The following is a 23,990-nucleotide window of genomic DNA, read 5'->3' as shown; positions in this document are numbered from 1 at the left end:
ATGAAAGAAACACCAAAACAGGGACCTATAAACACAAGATTTTTCATATTCCCTCATCTTATCACTCTCTTCTACCCTTTCTTCTTTTTACTTTTCTTCACTAGCATAGGACATGATAGGAAGTAAATCTGGACAAGAAGGATAAACTAAAATCATTATGTTTTGCTAAATAGATTTTTATGATAGAAGTAGTTCTACATAAATGGGTAAGTAGATATATAATGGATATAAAATGGATTTCTATATATAAATAGATAAGCATATCACGCAGAATAATAGTGCATATATCAATATGAAGTAATGAGAATTTTTAAACACTTAAGAATTTGTCTATATTAATGGACACCATTCTTCAAAGTACAGAAGTTATTCTAATTGACAGAGACCTAGCATCTGGTCTGAGGTGTTATCCTAATAAGCAACTGGGAGTCATCAAGGTAGGAACTTAAAGAACTATTTAAATTCATATATAATTGAATAAATAATAGTTCTATACAATAAAAGGAAAACTAACAAAAATTCAATAAGATTAGATAATGGAGAAAAGAAAAAAGAAGATGCCAAAAAACACTCAAAATTTATAAGCTTGGAAAATTATGAATGTTAGTATCATTGAAAGAAATGGAGACATTATAGAGCAAGTTATCAAGAAAATGAAACCGATTTCAGATATGTTGCCCATATATTTCAAAGGAACCTTCAAATGGAATAGTTTGACAATCAAAGCTGAAAACATATTAGTGATAGGAAAAAAAATAAATTTCAACAGCATAGAACTGATATTAAAACTTTAAAAGTATAAAAGCTATCTGAAGTAAATACAGAAAAATAATACAGAATAATGAATGGAAGAAAGGTATATGGGTGACTGAACTTTAAGGATTATCCTCTAGGTTACCAAAGAAGCACCTTGAATTTACATACCTCCATTATAGTACTATACTCTGGTATAGTATGGGATAATCACATTACATTTTATTTTCAGATCTACCTCATCCACCTTGCCACAGGGTGGATGTTCAATTAAATGTTTTCTGGATAAAAGTAAGAAGAGTTAGGAAGAAGAGAAGAAACTGAGTAAGAAAGAGAACATAAACTATTACAGAGGAAGTAAAATGGAGAAATTATCTTGATTACTACTTATTCCAACATAAATAAAACACCCCAAAATAAGAGCCTGTTTGTATACAAATAGAAGTATTCCAGAGCCAGTGAAAAATACCTATACAATCCTGATAGAACAGACTGAAGGTTAAGAAAATTGAAGGTGGATGGCTCTACAACAGCACAGTTCCCCAAAGAGAGATCAGACCTTATTTTAGGCACTGAGAGACAACAACCAAGCAATGAAGAGAACAAAGTAGTTAAAGTGAATTCAGAGGCATACTGTTAATTTTATATAGATAAGTAATTTTTTTAACATCTGGAAATCTGATGGTTAATGAATCAGCCATCAGAGACTTTCTAATGAAGCTAATTAAACAGTGTAAAGACTTGTGAATGGACCAATTTAAAGCAGTTCATTATGGGGCACCTGGGTGGCTCAGTGGGTTAAGCCTCTGCCTTCCGCTCAGATCATGATCTCAAGGCCCTGGGCTCAGGTCATGATCTCAGGGTCCTGGGATCAAGCCCCACATCGGGCTCTCTGCTCTGCAGGGAGCCTGCTTCCAACCCGCACCAACCCCGCCACCCTCTCCGTCTGCCTACTTGTGATCTCCCTCTGTCAAATAAATAAATAAAATCTTTAAAAAAAATAAAGCAATTCATTAATAATGTTATAGGAATCCTAAATAAATAACCATAGTAATAAAGCCATAGTTAATGGTGCATAAACCAGGGAGCTAAGGGATTTAAATCTTAAACTTGGACAATTTCCTTTGTGAGTTTCACTGAGTCATTTTTATTACTAATTAGTAAAAATTAATAGCATTATTGACTGGAGGTTAGTATTATGAGCCTGGAAAATAGACAGGCTGAAGTTGGCTATTAAATGTGATTAACTATGATTAAATGACTCAATTTTTATTGTCTAATTGATATGTAGTACAAAAAGTTAGCCACCTATACCTTACCACCAAGGATATAAAAATAAATAAATAACTATGCATAAAATTGCTGTGAGCTTTTAAAAGAATTAAAACTAAGTTACCATGACAAAAACTGTTTAAATTTTGTATTAACATAATAACAGGTGGTTATTCCATACCCTAATTCAACTCAAAATCTTCTCTCCAGGTATTAACAATGATAATAAATCCATTCCCTTGTACCTACATAGGTTTTTCACTTTTCTCAAAGCACTTTCACCAATATTAATTGAAGAAATTGTATTAGATACAATCTGACCACTGACTGTACAGGCATGTTAAGTATAGGCTTATGTTTCAGGAAATATTCCTATTACTTCCTTAGTGCTAATAACAACATACTCCCTGTTATTTACGTGGATTTGCACTTCTTCCAAAGCATTTTCACACATATTGACTAAAGCAGTGGCATTAAGAATGATCTTTCCATTCCTTGATCACCCAAATGGCAGAATTCAAAAAAGAAGACGACTAAAGATTGATAAATAGGCTAGATGGTTTTGAGGTAGTTAACTCATGATTCTTAAAGCTGGACTCAGGCTTCCCAAAGTCTTAGAATTAGAGCAAACTCTGCAGGACAATAAGCTGATTCTCCTTTTCTTCCAGACATAGGCTTTGGGAGGCAGTAGAATTAAGTGATTAAAAGATCTTAGGTATATGCATAAGGAAGACACCAAATCTGTCTTGATCATCTCTATAACCCCTCCATGTCAAGCACAAAGCTAAGTGTATAGTTAATGCTCAATTAATCATCATTATGATGATTACCACAAGGAGAACATTCTACCCAAGGTTTCACAGAATTTTTGTTATGGAGCTATTGTCCACCACAATTACTGCCTCCAAATGTGTGCACACCAAGAAGAACCTAAGATGGGGGAGCACCTGGGTGGCTCTGTCAGTTAAGTATCTGCCTTTGGCTAAGGTCGTGGTCCAAGGTCCTGGGATTGAGCCCTGCATCAGGCTCCCTTCTTGATGGAGTCTACTTGGCCCTTTCCCTCTGGCCCTCCTCTCACCCCAGCTCATGCTCTCTCACTCACACACAAGCTCTCTCTCTCAAATAAAATCTTTTTTAAAAATAATAAAAAATTTTTAAAAGAAAGAAATAAGATTCACAGAGCAAAAAGCTGAGGTCCATTAAGAATCTAGGATACAGGGACACCTAGATGGCTCAGTTGGTTAAGTGTCTGACTCTTGTGATCTCTGTCAAATAAATAAATAAATAGTCTTTTTTTTTAATTATTATTTTGTAGGGAGGAGCAAGATGGCGGAGGAGGAGACCTAAATTTTTTCTGGTCCCAGGAATACAGCTAGATAGTTATCCAATCATTCTGAACAGGCTACAAACCCAACAGGAGATAAAGAAGAGCAGCAATCCTATGAACAGAAAAATGACCACCTTCTAGAAGGTCTCTTCTGATTTGTTTTGTGTATATTCTTCCGGGGTCATTGTTACCCTTTTAGCATTTTGTTCTCTCATTCATCTGTTCTTCTCTGGACAAAATGACAAGGTGGAAAAACTCACCTCATAGAGAAAAACAAGTATCATATGATCTCACTGATGTGAGGAATTTGACAAACAAGACAGAGGACCATAGGGGAAGGGAGGGAAAAATGAAACAATACGAAACCAGAGAAGGAGACAAGCCATAAGAGACTCTTAAGTCTCAGGAAACAAACCAAGGGTTGCTGGAGGGAAGAGGGGTGGGAGGGATGGGACGGCTGGGTGACAGACACATCAGAGGGTATGTGCCATGGTGACTGCTGTGAATTGTGTAAGACTGATGAATCACAGACCTGTATCCTGAAACAAATAATACATTATATGTTTTTTTTTAAGATTTTATTTATTTATTTGACAGATTTATTTATTTATTTGACACACCAAAAGAGGGAACACAAGCAGGGGAAGAAGCAGGCAGAGGAAGACAGAGGAAGATGCAGGCTTCCTGCTGAGCAGGGAGCCCAATGTAGGGCTCAATCCCAGGACCCTGGGACCATGACCCAAGCAGAAGGCAGATACCCAATGACTGAGCCACCCAGGCACCCCTATATTACATGTTAATTTAAAAAAAATTTTTTTTAAATAAAAGGTATAAGCTTGCAAGAAAAAAATTTTGTAAAATTTGTAAATTAACCACACATTAGGAAAAGGCCCATTGGATAATTTACAAACCACACAACTATAGAAGATAAACATGAAAGCACAACATTTCTCAGATCATTTTGATCTCCTTAAAATAAATGTATATCCTTTTGCTTTAGATTATTCTCAAGTCAAAGGAAAGAAGAGCTAAAACCAGGGTCACCAAAACTTCCTAAACCACACCAACTTTGGCATGTGGAGTACAGTATTAAAACTGGCCAAAACAATTTATAGTAAAGCCTTCTCCATACATTATTTCTTTGAGGTAGATGGAAACAAATACTTTACCAAAAATTTTATTTTGTATCTGTGATAATTTTGCCTGAAGTTGTATAGAGAGTATTCAGAGAAGCTAGAGACCTAGGTATCTTGTTCATTCCTGTATCTATACAATTTTATACATCATCTTTCTGTAGGATTGCCAGATAAAATACAGGACAAAATATTGCATGGAACACACTTACACTACAAAATTACTCATTGTTTATCTGAAATTAAAATTTAAGTAGGCATCCTGTATTTTTATTTGCTAAATCTGGCAACACAATCTTTCAGTTTGTCTGTTTTAGAAAATACCAAATTCACTGTCAGGAAGAGACTTAATCTCATGAAAGTAGAGTAATTCTTTCTTTACCTTTTAGGAACTTCTTGAGAACCAAACCACCATAAATGCTTCTTGCAGAAGCAACTGTAAGAAACAGAATACAAAGAAATATCATAAACAATTAAACAGATTTATCTAAAGAATCTAATGGGAGCCTAAAAACAGTTTATAGATACAGAACATAAAAAAGGTGACCACTTTGTAATGGGTTTATTAAAAATGGAGACACCAAAGAAGCATTATGAGGCTATAACAACTCTCTGGCAGTAGAATAACTTTTTGGAGATGAGAACTAAATGGCAAGTCTTTTCACCTATACCCAATACCAAGACCGCTTCTTTAGGTATTACTATTCCTGAGAGAAAATGATTATAGGAAGACTGCAAACTATAGCTAGTAATCAGAACATATCATGCCAATAACCCACATTCCAATGTAAGATTCAATTTAAAAATTTGGCCCTTCTTTTAAATAATTTATTCTCTAGTAGAAAATATTAGACTATCAGGTAAGAATTCTTCTTATCCAGAGTTCTAACTCTGAACATCAGAACATTGAGACCAACAATCTTTTTAAAAAAAATTTTTAAGTAAACTCTTACCCCTCAATGTGGGGCTCAAACTCACAACCCTGAGATCAAGAGTCACATGCTCAACTGACTGATCCAGCCAGGTGCCCCTAGAGCAATGATTCCTCGGGGGAAGAGGATGAAAAATGAAGCAGGTACCTAAGCCCTCAGAACCATCTAGAGACTTTTTCTAAATTGAACATCGCTCCCCCAGAGCGTTAACCCACAGTTAAGAATCTAAGAATTGCTGCTATAGGAACCAATTAAAATGTGTGTGTCTCTCTCTCTCTAGAAATGTGTATTCCTCAAGCAGGGGAAAGAGGCTGAGAAGAACTGAACAACAGTGAGAGGCAATCGTTCTCTAAATGTGTGCAGTCCAAATACAGTAGCCACCAGATACATGTAGCTATTTAAATTTAAATTTAGCTAAATTAAAACAAATGAAAAATAAGATTCCTCTGTCACACTAGCCATATTTCAAGTGGTCATTAGTCAGGTGTGGCTAATGGCTACTGTGCTGAACAGCACAGATATAGAACATTTCTGTCATCACAAAAAGTTCTACTGAAATTCTATTAGAACGGGGCTTTAGGGCGCATGGGTGGCTCAGTGCATTAAGCCTCTGTCTTCAGCTCAGGTCATGATCTCAGGGTCCTGGGATGGAGTCCGGCGTCAGGCACTCTGCTTGGTGGGGAGCCTGCTTCCTCCTCTCTCTCTCTACTTCTGATCTGTGTCAAATAAATAAATAAAATCTTTAAAATAAAAAAAAAAGAACAGGGCTTTACATTTCCAGATTTTGAATGATTCAAGCCCCGCATCGGGCTCTCTGCTCAGGAGGGAGCCTGCTTCCCCCTCTCTCTCTGCCTGCCTCTCTGCCTACTTGTGATTTCTCTGTCAAATAAATGAATAAAATCTTAAAAAAAAAATCATCTCAGGGTGCCTGGGTGGCTCAATGAGTTAAGCATCTGCCTTCAATTCAGGTCATGATCCTGAGATCCTGGGATGGAGCTCCACATCAGGCTTCCTGACTCTCCCTCTCCATCTGCCACTCCCCCTGGTTGTGCTCTCTCTGTCAAATAAATAAGTAAAATCTTTTTTAAAAAATATTCTCTTTTTTCTTAACATTCTTCACAGGCACACACTGGTTCTAACTTGAGAGCGGATAACAGGGAGAGGGATGGCAGGTGGTAGCAGGCCTACACTAGTGATTACTGAGGAACTGAACATTAATAAGAAAAAAAAAATACAACCTATATACCTCACAGTGCATCCACGCTATTTCTCAATTGCATATGTCACACTGTCTCCTCAAACATTCTTTTTTAATTTTAACAAGTACCATATCAACTATTATTGAAAATGGGTCACTTTCAGGGCACCTGGGTGGCTCAGTCAGTTAAGCGGCTGCCTTCAGCTCAGGTCACGATTCCAGGGTCCTGGGATCGAGTCCCGCATTGGGCTCCCTGCTCAGTGGGAGGCCTGCTTCTCCCTCTCCCTGCTGCTCCCCCTACTTGTGTGTGTGCTCTCTCTTTCCGTCAAATAAATAAACAAAAATCTTAAAAAAAAAAAAAGAAAGAAAAGAAAATGGGTCATTTTCAGTGAATGTACTCAGAGAGCAATTATCCTGCCTGTTCCACACCCCTTCCGGCCCCCAATTTTCAGCTATCCTTCTAATGTCTGTGTACTAAAGTAATGAAGAGCTATCCTTCAAATGCAAAGATAACAACACAGACTTATCTGTAAAACACCATTTTTAAAGCAATAGCATTGGGGCTCCTGGGTGGCTCAGTGGGTTAAGCCTCTGCCTTCGGCTCAGGTCATGATCTCAGGGTCCTGGGATCGAGCCCCACATCGGGCTCTCTGCTCAACAGGGAGCCTGCTTCCTCCTCTCTCTGCCTGCTTGTGATCTCTCTCTCTGTCAAATAAATAAATGAAATCTTTAAAAAAATAAATAAATAAAGCAACAGCATTCCCCAAAATTCCCTCTAAAGAACAGCAAATGATGTTTTTTTAAAAAAAAGAGCTATGAGGTCAAATATGTTTGGGAAATACTGTATAGTATTGCCCATTTTTGAAGATTCATAGTCTACAGTGGCATTATCAAAGGTTTTGAGAAGATATAATGAAACTCAATTAATAGTGGTTTTTTTTTCAAGACCAAATGGGGAAGGTGGGGAGTAGAGGGAGAGAGAGAATCTTAAGCAGGTTCCACACCCAGTGCAGAGACCAATGTAGGTCTCACTCTCACAACCCTGAGATCACAACTAGAGCCAAAATCAAGAGTCAGTTGCTCAACCGAGACACCCCAGCACCCTCATTTGATTTTCATCAGCATTCCCCAAATTTATATGAATACAAACTCCTTCCTCACAACTCATATAAACATACTGTAGCACACTACGAAAAACACTGCAATAAATAATGTGTTAAAGACTTCAGCAACAATTACTGATGGAAAAACTCTATAGTGATCTCTTCAGTTTCTCAAAGACAGGTCATTCTAGCAATAAAATTTGCTCATGTTGTGAATTGAATTTTGTGCTTCTGAAAGAGATTTTGAAGAACTAAGCCCCAGTACTTGTGAATATGTCTTTATTTGAAATAGGGTCTTCACAAATGTAATCAAATTAAGATGAGGTCATACTGGTTATGGTGGACCTAAATCCAATTGGTGTCCTTCTAAGAAGCCTACATGAAGACACAGACACAGATAAACACAGAGAGAGACTATCCCATGAAGGCAGAGGCAGAGACTGAAGTGATACGCCTACAAGCCAACACCAAGATCTTGCTGGCAAACACCAAAGGAAAAGAGAGAGGCATGGAATAGATTCCTTGCTCAGAGTCTCCAGAAGGAACCAACCCTACTTAGACCTTGATTTTAGACTTTTGGCCTCCATACCTGTGAGGGAATAAACTTATTTTATGTTTGTGGTACTTTTTAATAGCAGCCCTAGAAAACTAATACATGGTTTCTCATCATCAGAGATTTCAGACCAAATATACCACTTCATAGTTTCAAGCAAAGATGACAGACTATGGGGCGCCTGAGTGGCACAGTTGGTCTGGCCTCAGACTCTTGGTTTCAGCTCAGGTCATGATTCTGATCAGGGTCATGAGATAGAGCCCTGTTTGGGGCTCCATGCTGGGCATGGAATGGAGCCTGCTTCAGAGTCTCTCTCTCTGCCCTTCCCCAGTTAGCTCTCTAACTCCTGTCTCTAAAATTAATAAATAAATCTTTTAAAAGATGACAGATTGAACATACCCATTATTTCTACCACCTCCTGAAACTGCAATAAAACAACAGAAGGGGTATTTTTTTAGAGGAATAAACCGACTAGGACAGAGAAGAAACAAAGATGATGATATTTAAATTCTAGAAACTGAAAAGCAGAAGAACAAGTGGGATAGGATTCAGAAATTAGAAATTGAATTATAATCCAAAAAAGAGAAAGGCCAAGAAACAACCCAAATGATGCAACAAAATCCCCCAAAGATTCAGGAATGGTAGAATCAGGAACCTTTGGAATTAGAGGTGGGATGGGAGCTAAAATAAGGAGAGTTAGTTGAAAAAATGAATTTAAGAAGTAGCCAGGTCTTTAGATGCTTTCCTCCACTAGCATTCTAGGGACTGACCCTTCCTAACTTTGGCAGGCGGTGGAGAAAGGGTTATCCTTTGATAAAGACAAAGCATGGGTTTTTGAGTTGAGGACCAAAGTTGTATTAAAAGTAACTGGCCTGAATGAACATAAAGACTAAATGCTGAGATACCTGTCTTACCCCTCCATCCCAGAAGATTCACAATCTAGCTTTTTCTCTCTCATAGTGAGAGGCTATGAATTTACACATAGAAAAATCTAGCAGAATGCATATTGAATGTTAATTAGTAATTATCTCAAGGGATGAAATGACTAGAAAGTCTCCCTTTCCATAATACATGTGTCTGTAATGTTGGAATGCTTTATGATAAACATGTACCACCCCTCCTTCTACCAAAAAATTATGAAAATTATTACATAAAGATGAAAGACAATAAGACAATAGAAAGGTCCCTATATTTCACATGGTCTGAACAAGTCCATTAAGCTCAAAACGCCTATGGAATTGGGCTTTTTGCCAAAAGCTACTACTATGGCTCAAGTCCTCCACTTTGAGTGAAATCAACCCTGCTACCTTGGCCAGTTTATTGGATTAGAATCAATTCATAAACTAACACAATCATATACAGACCAGCATCACCGTAGCTATCTAGCTAACCCAAACTCTCTTATGCATGGTGGGAACTCTGTCCAGTCAGAATGGAGTTCATGCACAGTAAGAGCAAACCAACCTATCATATTTCTCTCAAGGATGTTTCCTGCTAGTATCCAAAGAGAAGACAGGGCATTCCAGTTCAGTGACACAATGTCTTGTAGAGTCTAAAGTACTATTCAGTCTCAGCTGGTACTCAGGATGACTCCCCTAAGGCTGACGGGATAATTTCATCCCCAAGTATCCTTCAGTAAACCTAGACACACACACACACACACACGGGATAATTTCATCCCCAAGTATCCTTCAGTAAACCTAAAGACACACACACACACACACACACACACACACGGGATAATTTCATCCCCAAGTATCCTTCAGTAAACCTAGAGACACACACACACACACACACACACACACACACACACCCCCAAACAAGTTATTGCTTCAAAAGCTGAAGAAAATTAGTTGTTCCAGGGACCATCACCTTTCCCTCAAAAGTATATGCAGAAATAATGAGGGGATGAGAGCCAAATGGAAGGGGCGCCTGGGTGGCTCAGTGGGTTAAGCCTCTGCCTTCGGCTCCAATCATGTTCTCAGGGTCCTGGGATTGAGCCCCACATTGGGCTCTATGCTCAGCAGGGAGCCTGATTCCCTCTCTCTCTCTGCCTGCCTCTCTGCCTACTTGTGATCTCTGTCTGTCAAATAAATAAATAAAATATATTTTTTTAAAAGAGCCAAATAGAAAAGGTTTATTTTCAAACTAACTGCAAGTTGGGATTTTTAAGGTATGCACCATTCATCATTATTTCTTCTCATTTTCCTTTATTTTGGAAGTCTCTCTTCCAACTATCAAAGGCTGGACATGTAAAAGAGGATAAAGTTCAATGTAATGCAATTTTGCTATGAAAGAGGAGGTTAAAACCAAGAGCAAGAAGGAGACAGTTTCTAAGAATTCTTAAGCCAGTAAAATTAATTGTCTTCTGATAAGAGTCATTGTACTCACCTTTCCTGTATAACACACTTGTAAATCTATCACCAGATACTTGTTACATAATTATTAATTTTTTTAACTATGGAACAACCCTGAAGTAATAACGTGATAAAAGATTTTGACTAACTTAAAATTTTAAGTTAAATATAACAAATCATAACAAGACAAAGAGAGAAAATCAATATTTCTTCATCTACTTACTAGTTGTTACACAACGAAGAGTATTTGCTTGGTGCTTAGAATTTAATGCTTCCATGGAAATCACTATCTGTCCTTCTAGCAATGCTCCCTTTGATGTTCCTGCTGTTTCACACTTCCAGTGAATTATTAAATATTTCAAAATCTGAAAAGGGCACAATTCAAAGAAAACAAATCTTTAGAAATGAAGGTAATATCAAATTTATGACACAGTTAACAATCTTAATTTCCAAAAAATATTCTTGCTTGCAAAATGTCAGATTTAGATTTTGTTCAGAACAAAACATTGTGTCTACAGAAGAAATAACTAGGAAAGTGACATAAGAAAGGAGTCATAGGAAATTAACACAATGCCCAACAAAACAGGAAATGGAGACAATAAACTGCTTTATTCAAAGGGTAAGCTCATCTGGAAATAATAATTTGGAAAAATTATGTAGGAGTTTGTTTTTCCTGTTTCTTTTTTTTCTCCCCAAGTAAAAACCAATATGAAGATTATGAATAAGACTGGCATCCAGCTATGAATCACCTTTACCTTTCATTAAATCATCATTTCTGAAGATCAGAATACAAGTTAAGAGCACTGGCTTTGGAGGCAGATGCCTGGCTCGGAATCCCTGATGTGCCATGTGACCTTGGGCAAGTTATTTAACTCCTCTCTACCTCAGCTTCCTCATTTACCAAAATGAAGACAAAACTACCAGGTATGGCTTCTGTGAAATGTAAACAAAATAAGAGCAAAGTGCTTAACACGGTGCTCTGCGTATATAATAGTAAGTGGTTAATAGACATTAGCTTTTATTTCGAATAAGTTCATCTGCAGTGAAGACTGCACACAATGTAAGTTTTAAGGTTTCCAAGATGTCTAGACAAAACACTCAATCTTGATGAGACAAATTTAAAAATACTGTATTTAACTCCCTCACTTATGAAAGTACACTCTCACTTCCACACTCAGGTACCATAGGGAAGATTATTACCCCTTTTCTTTTCTTTTTTTTTTTTTTTAAGATTTTATTTATTTATTTGACAGAGAGACCCAGCAAGAGAGGGAACACAAGCAGGAGAAGTGGGAGAGGGAGAACCAGCTCCCCCCCACTCCCCCCCACCCAGCAGGGAGCTCCAGGCGGGGCTGATCCCAAGACCCTGGGATCTTGACCTGAGCCAAAGGCAGACGCTCAACGACTGAGCCACCAGGCGCCCCAACTACCCCTTTTCTTAAAGGCAAACAGATCTCAGTAAGAGACCTTGGGAATGAAGATCCTAATGTGTACCAGAGTTTATAAAAATGGTTTCCAGGCGTTCCTGCAATCTAACCCCTTCCTTCACACACCGTCGGACGCAGCGTGCTCCCCTCTGTTAAGGTTTTCCCGCACTGTCTTCACCCGCGAGAGCGCGGTTGGGAAAAGAACACTGGCCCGGGAGTCAGAAGCCCTCGGTTCTAGCCGAGCGTCTGCCGTCTGTAAAATCGAATCCTCCAACTTCCTTTGAGCACAGCGGAGGAGGCAAGAGCGCCGGGCGAACTCTCGCGTGCCCTCAGGTCGGCCCCGTCTGGCCTGTGGTTCTGTTCTGCCTCGTTCCCCTTACAAGACCAGCTGCAGGTGGCGGCTGCAAGGTGCCGCCCGGGGGAACCCACGTGGCACGGCGGCGCCGGGCCTTCCGCCCCACCCCCCAGGGCGGGAAGGTTCTAAGGCTCGCGGGGTGGTCGGAGCTCCGGGAGGCTTCTGCCCCGGGGCCATCCATCCTCCGACGGCTCGGGGCCCCACCCAGGAAGGCGCCCCACGCCGTGGCCCACCGGCCGGCTGCACGCGACTCTCGCTCCCTCCCACTGCGCCCGCACTGCTCCCGCCTTCCGCCCGCGGCTGCCCATGCGACCTTCGTGCGCGCCCCCTCGGCCCGGGGCTGGGGGGCTCCCCGGGTGGTCTCCACGCCCTACCCCGGTCCGCTAACGCTTGGCCACCCCTTCAGCCTCCGGGGCCCCGGTTTTCTGGGCTGTCAGGTGGGGCGTCCCCCCAGCTGGGGGACTGTTCCTCCCTGCGCAGGGGCCCCCTCAATCGCTCCTCACAGCCCCGTGTGGGGCCGGCGGGCTTTCACCGAAGCACCTCATTCCCACCTCAGGCACCGCCAGACCCCTCTGCCCAGACTTCGCGGACCCCTCACAAAACCCTTCCCAGAGTGTCCTCTGTTTTCTCTCCCTCCCCGGCATCACCTCGCAGACTGCCACGGCCGAGCCCTCCATGGCGCGGGGGCAGCAGCAGCAGCAACGCCCACCGCCGGCTGCCCGCCGGGACGTCGACCTCCGCGGGCGCCCACGCCCAGCCGCTAGGCGTTCTTCCCGCCCGCGCGCGCGCGCCCCGCCCACCGGCCCGGCGCGCTTGCGCACTTCGCGTCGCACCGCCCCCAGGCTGCGAACCGCTGGGGCTTGCCAGGAGCGGTGAGGAGGTGTCTGGAGCCGCGAGGGCCCGTGGGCGGGCGGGAGGGCCGGCCGCCGAGCTGGGGAGAACCCGCGGGCGCCGACTGAAGCTCGAGGCGAGCGGGAATGAGGCCAGGCCAAGGCTCTCCTTCCTCCGGAAAGAGACTTTTCCCACGGTCCCGCGGAGGAGCAGCCCTTAGCCGGGAGAAGCTGCTGGGGCCCGGTGCGGGATCCCCAAGCCGGTTCTTGGCTCCTGAGCAGCCTCTCCTCCTGCGGGAGCTGTCCCAAGTGCCCTAGGCCAACCTCTGGTTCCCAGATTTAGCAAATAAAAATACAGGACGGCTAATTAAAATTGCATTTAAGATGAAAAAAAATTTTTTTAAGCATACATCTATCCCATGAAATATATGGGATGTACGCATACTAAAAACTTATTCGCTCATCTGAAATTCAAAACTGGGCGTCCTGTATTTTATCTGACAACCTGCCCCATGCATGTCCCCAACCTAATCCCGAGGTGCCTGGCCAGCCCTAGGCAGGACCTGGAAGGGCCCCCGGGGGGGAGGGGGGGGAATAGGCCCTGCCCCACGTTTGGCTCTGCACTAACTATGCCAACCGCAGGAGCTGGCTTTCTCGGGCCCCAGCTGACAAGACAAGCTCTGGGGTTGTCAGAGTGTTCCCAGTTGGAAGGATGGTATTACTCCAGACCAGCTGCTGGACTCTGGGCAGGTTCCAGGAGGGACGAGGTGAGCGGGGCTTGAGCCCAAACTGATAATCTGGCAGCTGGTTCCCAGGCAGCTGAAAGAAACAGGTGAGAGAGATTCCTGTGTGGCAAAGAGTTGCCCAAGGAGAAGGGTGGGACAGGGTGTTGGCTGCTGTCCTTCAAGGGAAATTATTCCACCCCAGCTCCAAGAAGCCAGGATTGGGCAGAACAAACGGGGGAGCTATCAGAATGCCCGTCCAGTATACGGCCTTCCTGCCGCTCCAAAGAACATGTCTGCTGAGACCTGAATCTTGGCCAGTCCGTGCTCAGCACCACTGACCACCCTCTCCATCTCAGTGGCTCACAGAAGACCTACTGGAGAAAGGTGGCTTTTATTTCTGGAAAATTCATCACAAAACCATCTCAGACTTGATAAGAGAGCTGGCATTCCGGGAATCATTGGAACCTGCCTCTCCCTTTCACTCTCTCCTCTCTCCAGTGTTCCTTTAGGCAAAGGAGTTGCCAGGGAGAAGGGAGCTCACATTTGCTGAATGACTGCATGTTGTCTGACACCACTGGCTCATTACACAAGTTTTTTCACTCTCACAAGTATCTTGTGAGATACTTAACTATCTTCACTATATTCGCTATCGATCAGTGAGGAACCAAGGCCCTGAGGATGGGTTTTCAAAGCATTTCCCATAAAGAGTCTGGCTCAGCAGGAATTGCCCCGCCTTGAGAGTGGCATTGGGAATGAAGGGTGGAGAACAGTTTCCAATGTAGAAGTACTTCAGATGAGTTGGTTTTCCTGGCTTCCAGCCCTTGGCCTTGGAGTGAGCCTCAGGGATGAACCTGCAGGTGGAACACCCAGCACTATCCTAGAATCAGAGGAGGCCTGACAGAGGCCGAGGACACAGTCACCTTCCATACTGGATGTAGGCAGAGTGAGGAAGGGAACCTTTGATATGAGGGCCTGCCATCAGGACTTCCATAGTATAAACTCTTGCAGTTAGGCAAGCTTTTTTTTTTTTTTTCTTTTTTAACATAGTCTCCATGCCCAACTTGGGGCTTGAACTCATGACCCTGAGATCAAGAGCCCCACAGTCAACTGATGCGGCTAGTCAGGTGCCCCCTTTAGGCAAGATTTGACATTTGGTAGGCATTTACTCTGTGCTAAGTGGTCCTCACTTTTTCTTACTTAAGTAATCCTCCCAACATTGTATGGAAGGTGTTGTCTTTGTTTTATAAAACGTGGAGATGAGGATCCAAGAAGAGCTTGTATGACAGTGAGTTGTAAATGACAGGGCCAAAATCTGAAACAAACAAGATCTCTTAACACCTCTTTCCACTCCCCTACAGCTACCCAGTACATCTCCCACTTGAATATGATTGCTTGTCTCAGAGTTCTATAGTATGGGAACATTAAGATTACCATGAATGTCCAGCCCCTCCATTCAAAAACTAAGGAGCCAATGAACTCAGATGCCCTCCTCTACCACAAACTAAGGTTTGAATGAGTCACAGCTCCCAAACCTTCCCTAAGCCATCAGTGGGTGCCCCCATCCTGCTTGGGGTCTAGTAACTAATACACTATTGGGCTCCACATTGTTAAAATTGTTTTTACTCAGAGAGCAATAGAATGTCAGAGTCCGAAGGGGCTGCAGAGGTTATCAATTACCTTAAATAGATGAAGAAATTTGAGGTCCAAAGACGTTAAGTGACCTGCCCAAGGTTAAGGTCACCTTAGTCAACCAGGTCAGCCAAGGAGCTTTTGGAAGCTGCTCTGGACATTTTCAGCCCTGGTGTTCAGGTTCTTATTATCGGTGTCTTCAGGGGGCCAGTTATCCCCAGTCCTTACACTTAGTGCCATATTAATTCTGCTTGTATTCCTCTGCCCATCTCAGTATTTGAAATAGTGTTGCGTGTCTGCTTTGAACATCTTGTTTATTCTGAGAAGAAATCCCCTGTCCGGATACAAGAGACTCCATCTAAAGATTCTGACCCAAGCCCAAGGATTTAAGTGGAACCAAGAACATCCTAAGAGATGCTGCCATGAACAGTGACATTTTAGGAACTGCCAAGCTGTCTTTCCCTTTCGAATGTGCCCTCTCTGTGGATATCTTTCCTAGACACCTCTTAGGTCTACCTTGTGCTTAGGCTCCCTTAGAGCATTCTAAGGAGGCCCTGAAGAGATTGACTATAGAAACTTAAGTGGAAAATATCCCCGTGGTCTCCCTTATGAGGCTGATGCAAGTGTAAATCCATTTGAGAAGTTTATTTCCCCCTGGGAAACTATTAAAAGAGGCTGTTTCCCATACACGCAATAGGAAAGGGTTAACTGCTTCTCTTGGGTCCTGAGCCAAGTTGGTCCCCCACCAGTTCCCATAACCGGGTTTCCTGAAATGGAGCAGGTCCCAGGTGCCTCTCCACTAATCACATCCTTGGAAATGGGGCCAGGAAGCTTAGATTAGCTCATCCCTTCACCTTCTCGAGGCCTTCTCCACCTGGAGCACAGAATCTGGGGCAGCTTCACTCCCCTCCCTCTGCTATCCGGGGTCAGACAGGGATGTTCTCGCAGAGGTATGTTCGATTGTGGGGGCATTGGTAGCCATAGTGGTGCTGACTTTTGTGCCCATTCTTTGGCTACACCAGGTGTCCTTCCTTTTTCTGAGATTTATGGGGAAAGGCATGACTCTGTCCCAAGACAATACTAGAGTTTGTATAGCTGGAGTGTTATTTTCCTCACCCCTTTTCCTGATGTTTCCTTCCTCTACTTTTAGAATGACTGTGATACCAGATAGCTTCCTGGTTTTCCTGGTGACAGTCCCCCTTTGTACACAGAGTCTGATTCCTCACGCATCAGTAATAGGTTCCCGGGCCAGCCTGGGAGATTTCATTCCTTCCCTGTTAATGTCTAATTTCTACTCTTCCTAGATAACCAATAAAATCTATATCACACAGCTCGTTCTGCTCTCTAATTGGCTTTTAAGTTTCTCTCTAGGCAGGGTTGGGTTTGTCCCACTAGCTGATGTCCACTGGATGACAGATATTCTTTGTGGCATAGAAACCTTAGGAATGGAAACAGCAGTAGGATCTGGTCGCATATGGCTGAGTAAGTCTATTGGTCCAAAGGCCAGATGATCCTGTTTATTCGAAAGACAAGTGCGGTAACTGGAAAAAAGATTCTTCTTCTAGAAGCCACATTCAAGAGGAACTGACTCCACAAGTTTAGTCTTGGTTCCATCTTTGTCTGGTTCCAGTACTCTAAGGACTTTATCAGGCATGCCGGTGTATGGAGTCTTTAAAGCTAGTAATACAGAGCGTTGGTGAAGCTGATTTTCCCTTCATCTCCGAAGCTGACTTGATCTCCTCCATTCTAGCTTTAAGGCCACCATCATCTTCTGTTTCTTCAACTTCCCTTCTCACTAGCCGAAAAGAGGCTGTGGGATCAAAAGACTAAAAGGACGAGGATGTCTGAATTCTTTTCCTATTTTACCACTCATTTTCAGTGTTATGTTCTAGTTTTCCTCAACTAAAATAGGAAAATTATCCCAGGAATATAGTTAAAATAACATCTGTGAAACAATTTGAGAGTCTTGGAATCTTTACTTTTTAAAGAGCTTTTAAAAAGATTTTATCCATTTATTTGAGAGAGAGAGACACACAGTGAAAGAGGGGACACAAACAGGGGGAGTCGGAGAGGGAGAAGCAGGCTTCCCACTGAGCAGGGAGCCCAATGTGGGACTCAACCCTGGGACCATGACCTGAGCCAAAGGCAGACACTTAACCGACTGAGCCACCCAGGCTCACCTTAAGATATTTTTTTTAATCCTGAAGTAATCTCTCCACCCAACATGGGGCTCTGAACTTATAACCCCAAAATCAAAAGAGTTGCCAACTGAGCCAGCCAGGAGTCCCTATACTCTTTAAATTAGAGGAAATCTTAGAAGTCATTTAATCTGGTATTTCCCAACCAGAGGAGCAATATATTTTTTTTTTCTAGCTCATTTCCTTTATCCCCATGCCTCCTCTGAACAGCCTCCCTCTGCCTCCTTCCTCAACCCTTGGTATCCAAGGTAGAGAACTGATCTAGTTTGCACAATATATTTTGTGTGCTTAGGGTTGTGAAACACTGCCCTAATTCACCTCCCTATTTTATGTAATAGTCATTCCAACAGTCCTGACAAGTTGATATCTTGCTTTTACTTGAATATCTTGTGTTGGGAAATTTGCCACCTCAGAAGCAACCCATTCCAGTTTTGGATAGCAGTGGTTTGGTAGGGAGTTTTCCATTATATTGAACTGAAACTCCCCCACTCTATCTTCTACCCATTGGTCCCAGCTCTGCTCTTTGAAATCACAGAGCAGTCTCCTAATCCTTTTAATAAAGGACAGAGGAGAATACCCAGGATTGTTATTGTTAACTTGTCATAGTGGCTCAGACCTGGCCTGAATGATTGTATTACAAATGTCCTGTGCTTTGTACACTAGCTATGTTCCTAATGTATTGTGTAAATCTAGTTGTGTGTGAATCAAATTGTTTTAGACACACAGAGAAGCTGACTGTCTCAAAGAAACCCTGCCATTGCTTCTTTCATAGACTGAAGAATTTTGTTGTAATGCAAAGCTCTTTCCCATTAAACTTTTATGCAAATCTAGATTTCCCTACATGACATTTTACTTAAGGCAAGATTTGCCTGCATACAAATCAAGTAAAATAACGATAATAACAATAGCTAACATTTATTGAGCCCTAATCTGCACCTGAAATACACTAATTTCTCACCACAATTCCTTTAAACTTATCCCCTATTTACAGATGAGGAAACTGAGGCTTAGCGAAGTTACATAACTTATGCAAGATCACAGAATTAGAAAATGATGGACCCAGGTTCCAACAAGGCCATAAAACTCCAGAGTCTTAACCATCGGGAAGTTTCAGATGCCAATAATAATCGAAATGACTGGCTACAGCTGTGTGCCTACCTAGCTCTTTACCTCACAGTTAGGCTACGATACGGAAAACTGACCTAAGACGTTTCCAGCTTCAAAGATGTACACTAAGTCTACTCATTTTGGGTTCTGGCACCCAAAAATGTACTCTTTGTAGGTTTCCCACACAACTCACATTTCTCAGTGCAATTTGATCGAAGAACTCCAAAGACTTCCCTTCAGCTGTTAGTATGAAGCAGATGCCGCCAAACTTTATTTCCGGCAGATGGGTGTGATCAGACGCTTTTTCAAAGGATTTGTGTATTCTCAAGGCTTTGTGGCAGAAGCTTCTTAGGAGAATGAAGTGGTTCATTATTGACAGGTAAAGTCAAAGATACTGGCATCGCAGTTGATCCCAGTCTGCTCCTAGACGGGCTGAAATCATTCAAACATGTTTTTAGGTCCAGCTCTTAATTGTATTTAGGGTTGCAAGTTAAAAATAGTTGGGGAGGGATGATCCATAAATAAAATGCTGGTTTGAATTCAAACTGGACGAAGACAAATGGATGTAATACTTCCATGTCCTCAAATCTGTCCCGGTGTCTCCAGTTTAGTCACCAACAGCAGGCACACACAACGTTGCTCAGCTCAGAACGTGCCCCTCAAGGCTCCTAGAACCTCAGACTTTTCTCCACTATATAAGGGAGCTCCAGGTAGTAGTCTGTCCTCTATGCCCCTCCTCCACCCACCCCAGCATCAGAACACCCGGTTTGACTTGACACTTTATCTTGACTCATCTGCAGACTTTTGCTTTCAAATACATGATCATTCTTTGCAAATCTTGCCCCCAGCTTGTGTTACACAAGCTTCCTGGTCCACAGTCGGCAGGAAATCAGGTCAGTCCTTGTAAGGCACCAGGACTCTCCTTTACAAGTCCACCTTTCTAACCTTTACTTTCTACACCAGGCTTGTTTATAACCTCAAGTCATCGACCCAGGTGAGGACATATGCAATATTCTGTATTTTTCTTTTTTTAAGATTTTGTTTATTTGAGAGAAAGAAAGAGTGAGAGAGAGAGATCACAGCAAGGAGGAAGAGTAGAGGAGAAGCAGACTCCCCTCTGGGCAGAGAGCCCAATGCAGGACTCGATCCCAGGACTCTGGGATCATGACCTCAGCTGAAGGCAGACACTTAACTGACTGAGCCACCCAGGCACCCAATTCTCTGTATTTCTTAACCTACCTCTTCAACCCCCTATTTCTACTAATGGCAGAAAAATAATGAACTTTGCCAATTCCAGACAACTCAATCTTTCCAAGTTTTAAACTCAGTCTCTTAGGATTCTCTTTCCTTCTCCCCACAGTGTTCTAGTTCTCCACATATCATGCTGACATCAGGGAGGGGCATCAAGGTCAAGTGCCATCTTCTGTTTCTCTTGCCTCACTTGATCTTGGCCATTGGACTCCATTGCCACTGCACATACTACGGCGTTCCCTGGTGGGTGGATTAGAAAGTTACAGTGACTGCTTCATGAGGAGCTCGTGGCTCCCATCTCAGCCCTTCCTGGTACTACTGAGTCTCCATCTGGCCCCTGGCTTGAGTCATGCAGCCCTCAGCTCAACTGGGAGGTTCACCCCCCCCAACTCCAAAGCAATCCTCAATGGGCACCTGGCTCTCATCTCACCCTCACACCCCTCTCAGGGGCTGGACACCAAGGAACTTTTCAAATTTCCCCCAACTGTCAAGGAGCCAAGGAGACTCAGGTTTAGTCAGTAGGTAGTGAGGAAATGCAATTTATCTCAGACCTGCTTTACCTACACAGATGACAATGCCACTTCTACCCTGTGGCAGCTGTCCCTTGTTAGCGCAGGGTACTTTGAAATGCTTTGTCTTCTCAGAGTTCTAAGAATGGAATGGAGTATAAGCCTCTTCTGTCTACTGTTGTTTGTGATGAGCACAGAAAACAAAGCCCAAAGGTGCATCTAAACTCTTTTGCTCTTTTTCTAGTCTTTTCCAATTCTGCTCTAGACTCAAAAAGGATTGTATTTCTATGTAGAAGGGAAACTCACATGTCCTTCCCGTTTCACCAGATAATGGCATAAATTCTAAGCTGTAGGTTTGTCATATTCTGTCTCTTGATATTTAAAGAGAAACTTCTGAAGGGGAAAAAAAATCCCTCTAGGGGCACCCAGGTGGCTCACTCAGTTAAGCATCTGCTTGAGGCTCAGGTCATGATCCCAGGGCCCTGGGACTGAGGCCCACATCAGACTTCCTGCTCAGTGGGAAGCCTGCTTCACCCTCTCTCTCTATCCCTCCCCCTTGAGGGACATCCCCTCTATGATCAATTTCAAAAGGTCTAGTTAAGAATTCAAAAGCCCAAGTCTTTGACCCTGATCTTTCTATATCATCCCTATGTAGAAGATACTGCTTCTAAAAAGCACTTGCTCCTGCTTAATGATGGAGATAGATTCAAGGTAAAGAAACAGAAAACAGAAAGTGCATTGTTTGATATGAAAACATCTAGTTTTATCATTTTACAACAAGGAATCCCCTTCTCTCCCAAAGTCTTTTATGTCATTCATCAATATATTGCATAGATATTTACATGTCTGCTCTACTGGGGACACAACCGAGAAATGGATGTCCTCTCTTCTCTCCCAGAGTTCACCATCTAAGAGGGAGCACAATGGGCAGTGCCAATCACAGGGAGTGCTGTCAGAAGGCCCCTGTCCCAGACTTAGAGTCCAGAAGTGACACCTAAATTTAGACATAACAGATGAGTAAAATCTAGGTGAATGGAAAAGGAAGAGTTTCCAAAGGGAATAATGTGTTCAAAATCCCACAAACAATGGAAAAACTCAAACAGATTCCTTATGTCTAGGGAACATAGAATATCAAGTGAGGAGTGGTGAGCAATGAGGCTGGAGAGGTAAGCAGCGTGCGTCAACTCTGTTAAGAGCTCTGGACTTTGGGGCTCCTGGGTGGCTCAGTGGGTTAAGGCCTCCGCCTTCGGCTCGGGTGGTGATCCCAGGGTCCTGGGATCAAGCCCCACATCGGGCTCTCTGATCAGCAGGGAGTCTGCTTCCTCCTCTCTCTCTGCATGTCTCTCTGCCTACTTGTGATCTCTGTCTGTCAAATAAATAAATAAAATCTTAAAAAACAAAAAAAAAAAGAACTCTGGGCTTTATCCCAAAGGCACTGGGAAGCCACTGAAGGAGTTTCAGCAGAGGAGTAATCTCTCAGAATTTTGTATTAAAAAGATGCTCTGGCTGCAGAGTGGTAGCTAAGGGGGCCCAGGAAGAATGCACAGAATGAAGAAAGGGCCTAGAGTGAACCACAACCACGAATGGCAACAACACAATTAAGTGACAAGAGGAAAGGAACTCACAAGAGGAACAAAGGAGGGACCACAGGAATTGAAGGAAATCCAGGAGTGTGGCAACCCTAAACCAAAGGAAGAAAATTTCAAGAAGCAGGCATAATTGAAGTCAACCACTGCCAAGAGGAACAGTAACTGGAAATTAACACTGGATTTAGCAAGAGGACTAATGATGACTTTGTTGAAGGCAGCTGGAGAGGAATAGAAGTTATACTGCATTGGACTAAACCAATTGCATCAGTGTCCATCCATCTCCTTCACTCACCATCTGGCCCTGCACTGATGTCTTCCAGATGTTTATCATAAGTCCAGGGCCCCCTTTGAGCTGCACACCCAGATACCACTGACTACTTAGAATGTCCACTTGATTAGTCCAAAGGTATCTCAAACCCAGCAGGTTCCAAGACCTACTACACTCCCCCCACCCAAACCTGGTCGTCTCCCAGTGTACTTCATCTCAGTAAATGGTACCTCCAGTCTTCCAGCTGCACGATCTATCCATGACAACTCTCTCCCCACCGTGTGTCTAAGCCATCATCACCTCTTGTCAATTCTTCCTACCTATGTGTTCCTCTATCTCCACTGCCAGCATTCACATTCAGGCTACCATCTTCTCTCTCATCTAAACCACAGTGGTAGCCTCCTCACTGGTTTTTCACGTCAACGGGCGCACCCCTCCATTCCCCACACAGCAGCTGGAGTCATCTTTTTAAAATACATAGTTGATCACTTCACTTCTTTGCTTCAAATCCTCCAATAGTTCCCCCAGGCTCCAAAGCTGAAAACCGAAATTCTTTAAATGACCTGGAAAGTCCTGCATGTTCTAGCCCTTGCACATTTTCCCAGCCCGGATTTACCACACATTCCCTCTTGCCCTCCCCCTGTCCTTCTCTCCATTTACTACACGTACCACGCATCTTGCTGCTTCGGGTTTGGCATTCACATGCTCTGTGTCTCTGTAGCTAAGAACATGGTTCAAGTGTCAGACATCTGGGTTAAAAATCCTAGCTTTACCCCAGCCTGGCTAACTGACCCTGGGCAAGACACTTCATCTCCCTATGCTTCCATTTTTTTCTTCTGTGAAATGAGGTTAATACTTACCTGTCAGAGTTTTTACAAGAATGAAATGAAATTATGTGCGTAAAGCGTTAAAAATGCAGTCCCCAATTAGAGTTAGTTACCATTACAATTTTCCCCATTCTCAGCCTAGTTAACCCTTCTCTTATTTCAAATCTCAGCTCAAATGATCTGGGGGAGGTCTCCCTTCACACTCCCCCCAACCAAATTATGACTCTCTGTTAGACTCTCACCTAGCATCCTGAAACTTTCTTTCATTATACTTTGTGATTATATATCTCAAGGGTTATTTTATCAATGTCTGTCAACCCTCCCAGAATATAAGCTCCAAGAAGATAGAGACTGTCCATGTTACTCATCATTAGATCCCCCAGAACCCAGCACAGTGCCTGACACATAAGCTAGGCAGTTTTTTTGTTTGTCTGTTTAAGATCTATTTACTTATTTGAGACAGAGCACATGAGAGGGAAGGGCAGAGGGAGAGAGAGAATCTCAAGCAGACTCTGTGGAGTGTGGAGCCTGAAACGGGGCTTGATCCCAGGACCTGGAGATCATGACCTGAGTGGAAACCAAGAGTTGGACCCTCAACCGACTATGCCACCCAAGCGCCCCTAAGCCAAATTGGTTTTTTTTTTTTT

At 42.8% G+C, this 23,990-nt stretch overlaps 1 protein-coding gene across 2 annotated transcripts in view; it reads right to left on the bottom strand.

Moving 5' to 3' along the window:
* The window catches only part of CUNH11orf80 (chromosome unknown C11orf80 homolog), a 130,739-nt gene that overhangs the window by 100,523 nt on the left and 6,226 nt on the right, over window positions 1-23,990 (bottom strand). Inside the window, exons 1-3 of one of the 2 annotated variants that reach the window (XM_032879581.1) lie at window positions 13,058-13,179; window positions 10,852-10,993; window positions 4,868-4,921 (exon numbers count right to left, since the gene is read on the bottom strand). In XM_032879581.1, coding sequence (XP_032735472.1) covers window positions 4,868-4,921; window positions 10,852-10,993; window positions 13,058-13,087 — 226 coding nt within the window. In that variant the 5' untranslated portion in view covers window positions 13,088-13,179. Of the gene's footprint in view, window positions 1-4,867; window positions 4,922-10,851; window positions 10,994-13,057; window positions 13,180-23,990 lie in introns of those variants that run through there. The other variant, XM_032879582.1, reaches the window with a different exon arrangement.

This window comes from Lontra canadensis, unplaced genomic scaffold, assembly GCF_010015895.1.
Source record: "Lontra canadensis isolate GAN:19392208 unplaced genomic scaffold, GSC_riverotter_1.0 scaffold66, whole genome shotgun sequence".
NCBI lineage: Eukaryota > Metazoa > Chordata > Mammalia > Carnivora > Mustelidae > Lontra > Lontra canadensis.
The sequence above is the reverse complement of the archived record's forward strand: the minus strand, read 5'-3'. Positions and strand labels throughout refer to the sequence as shown.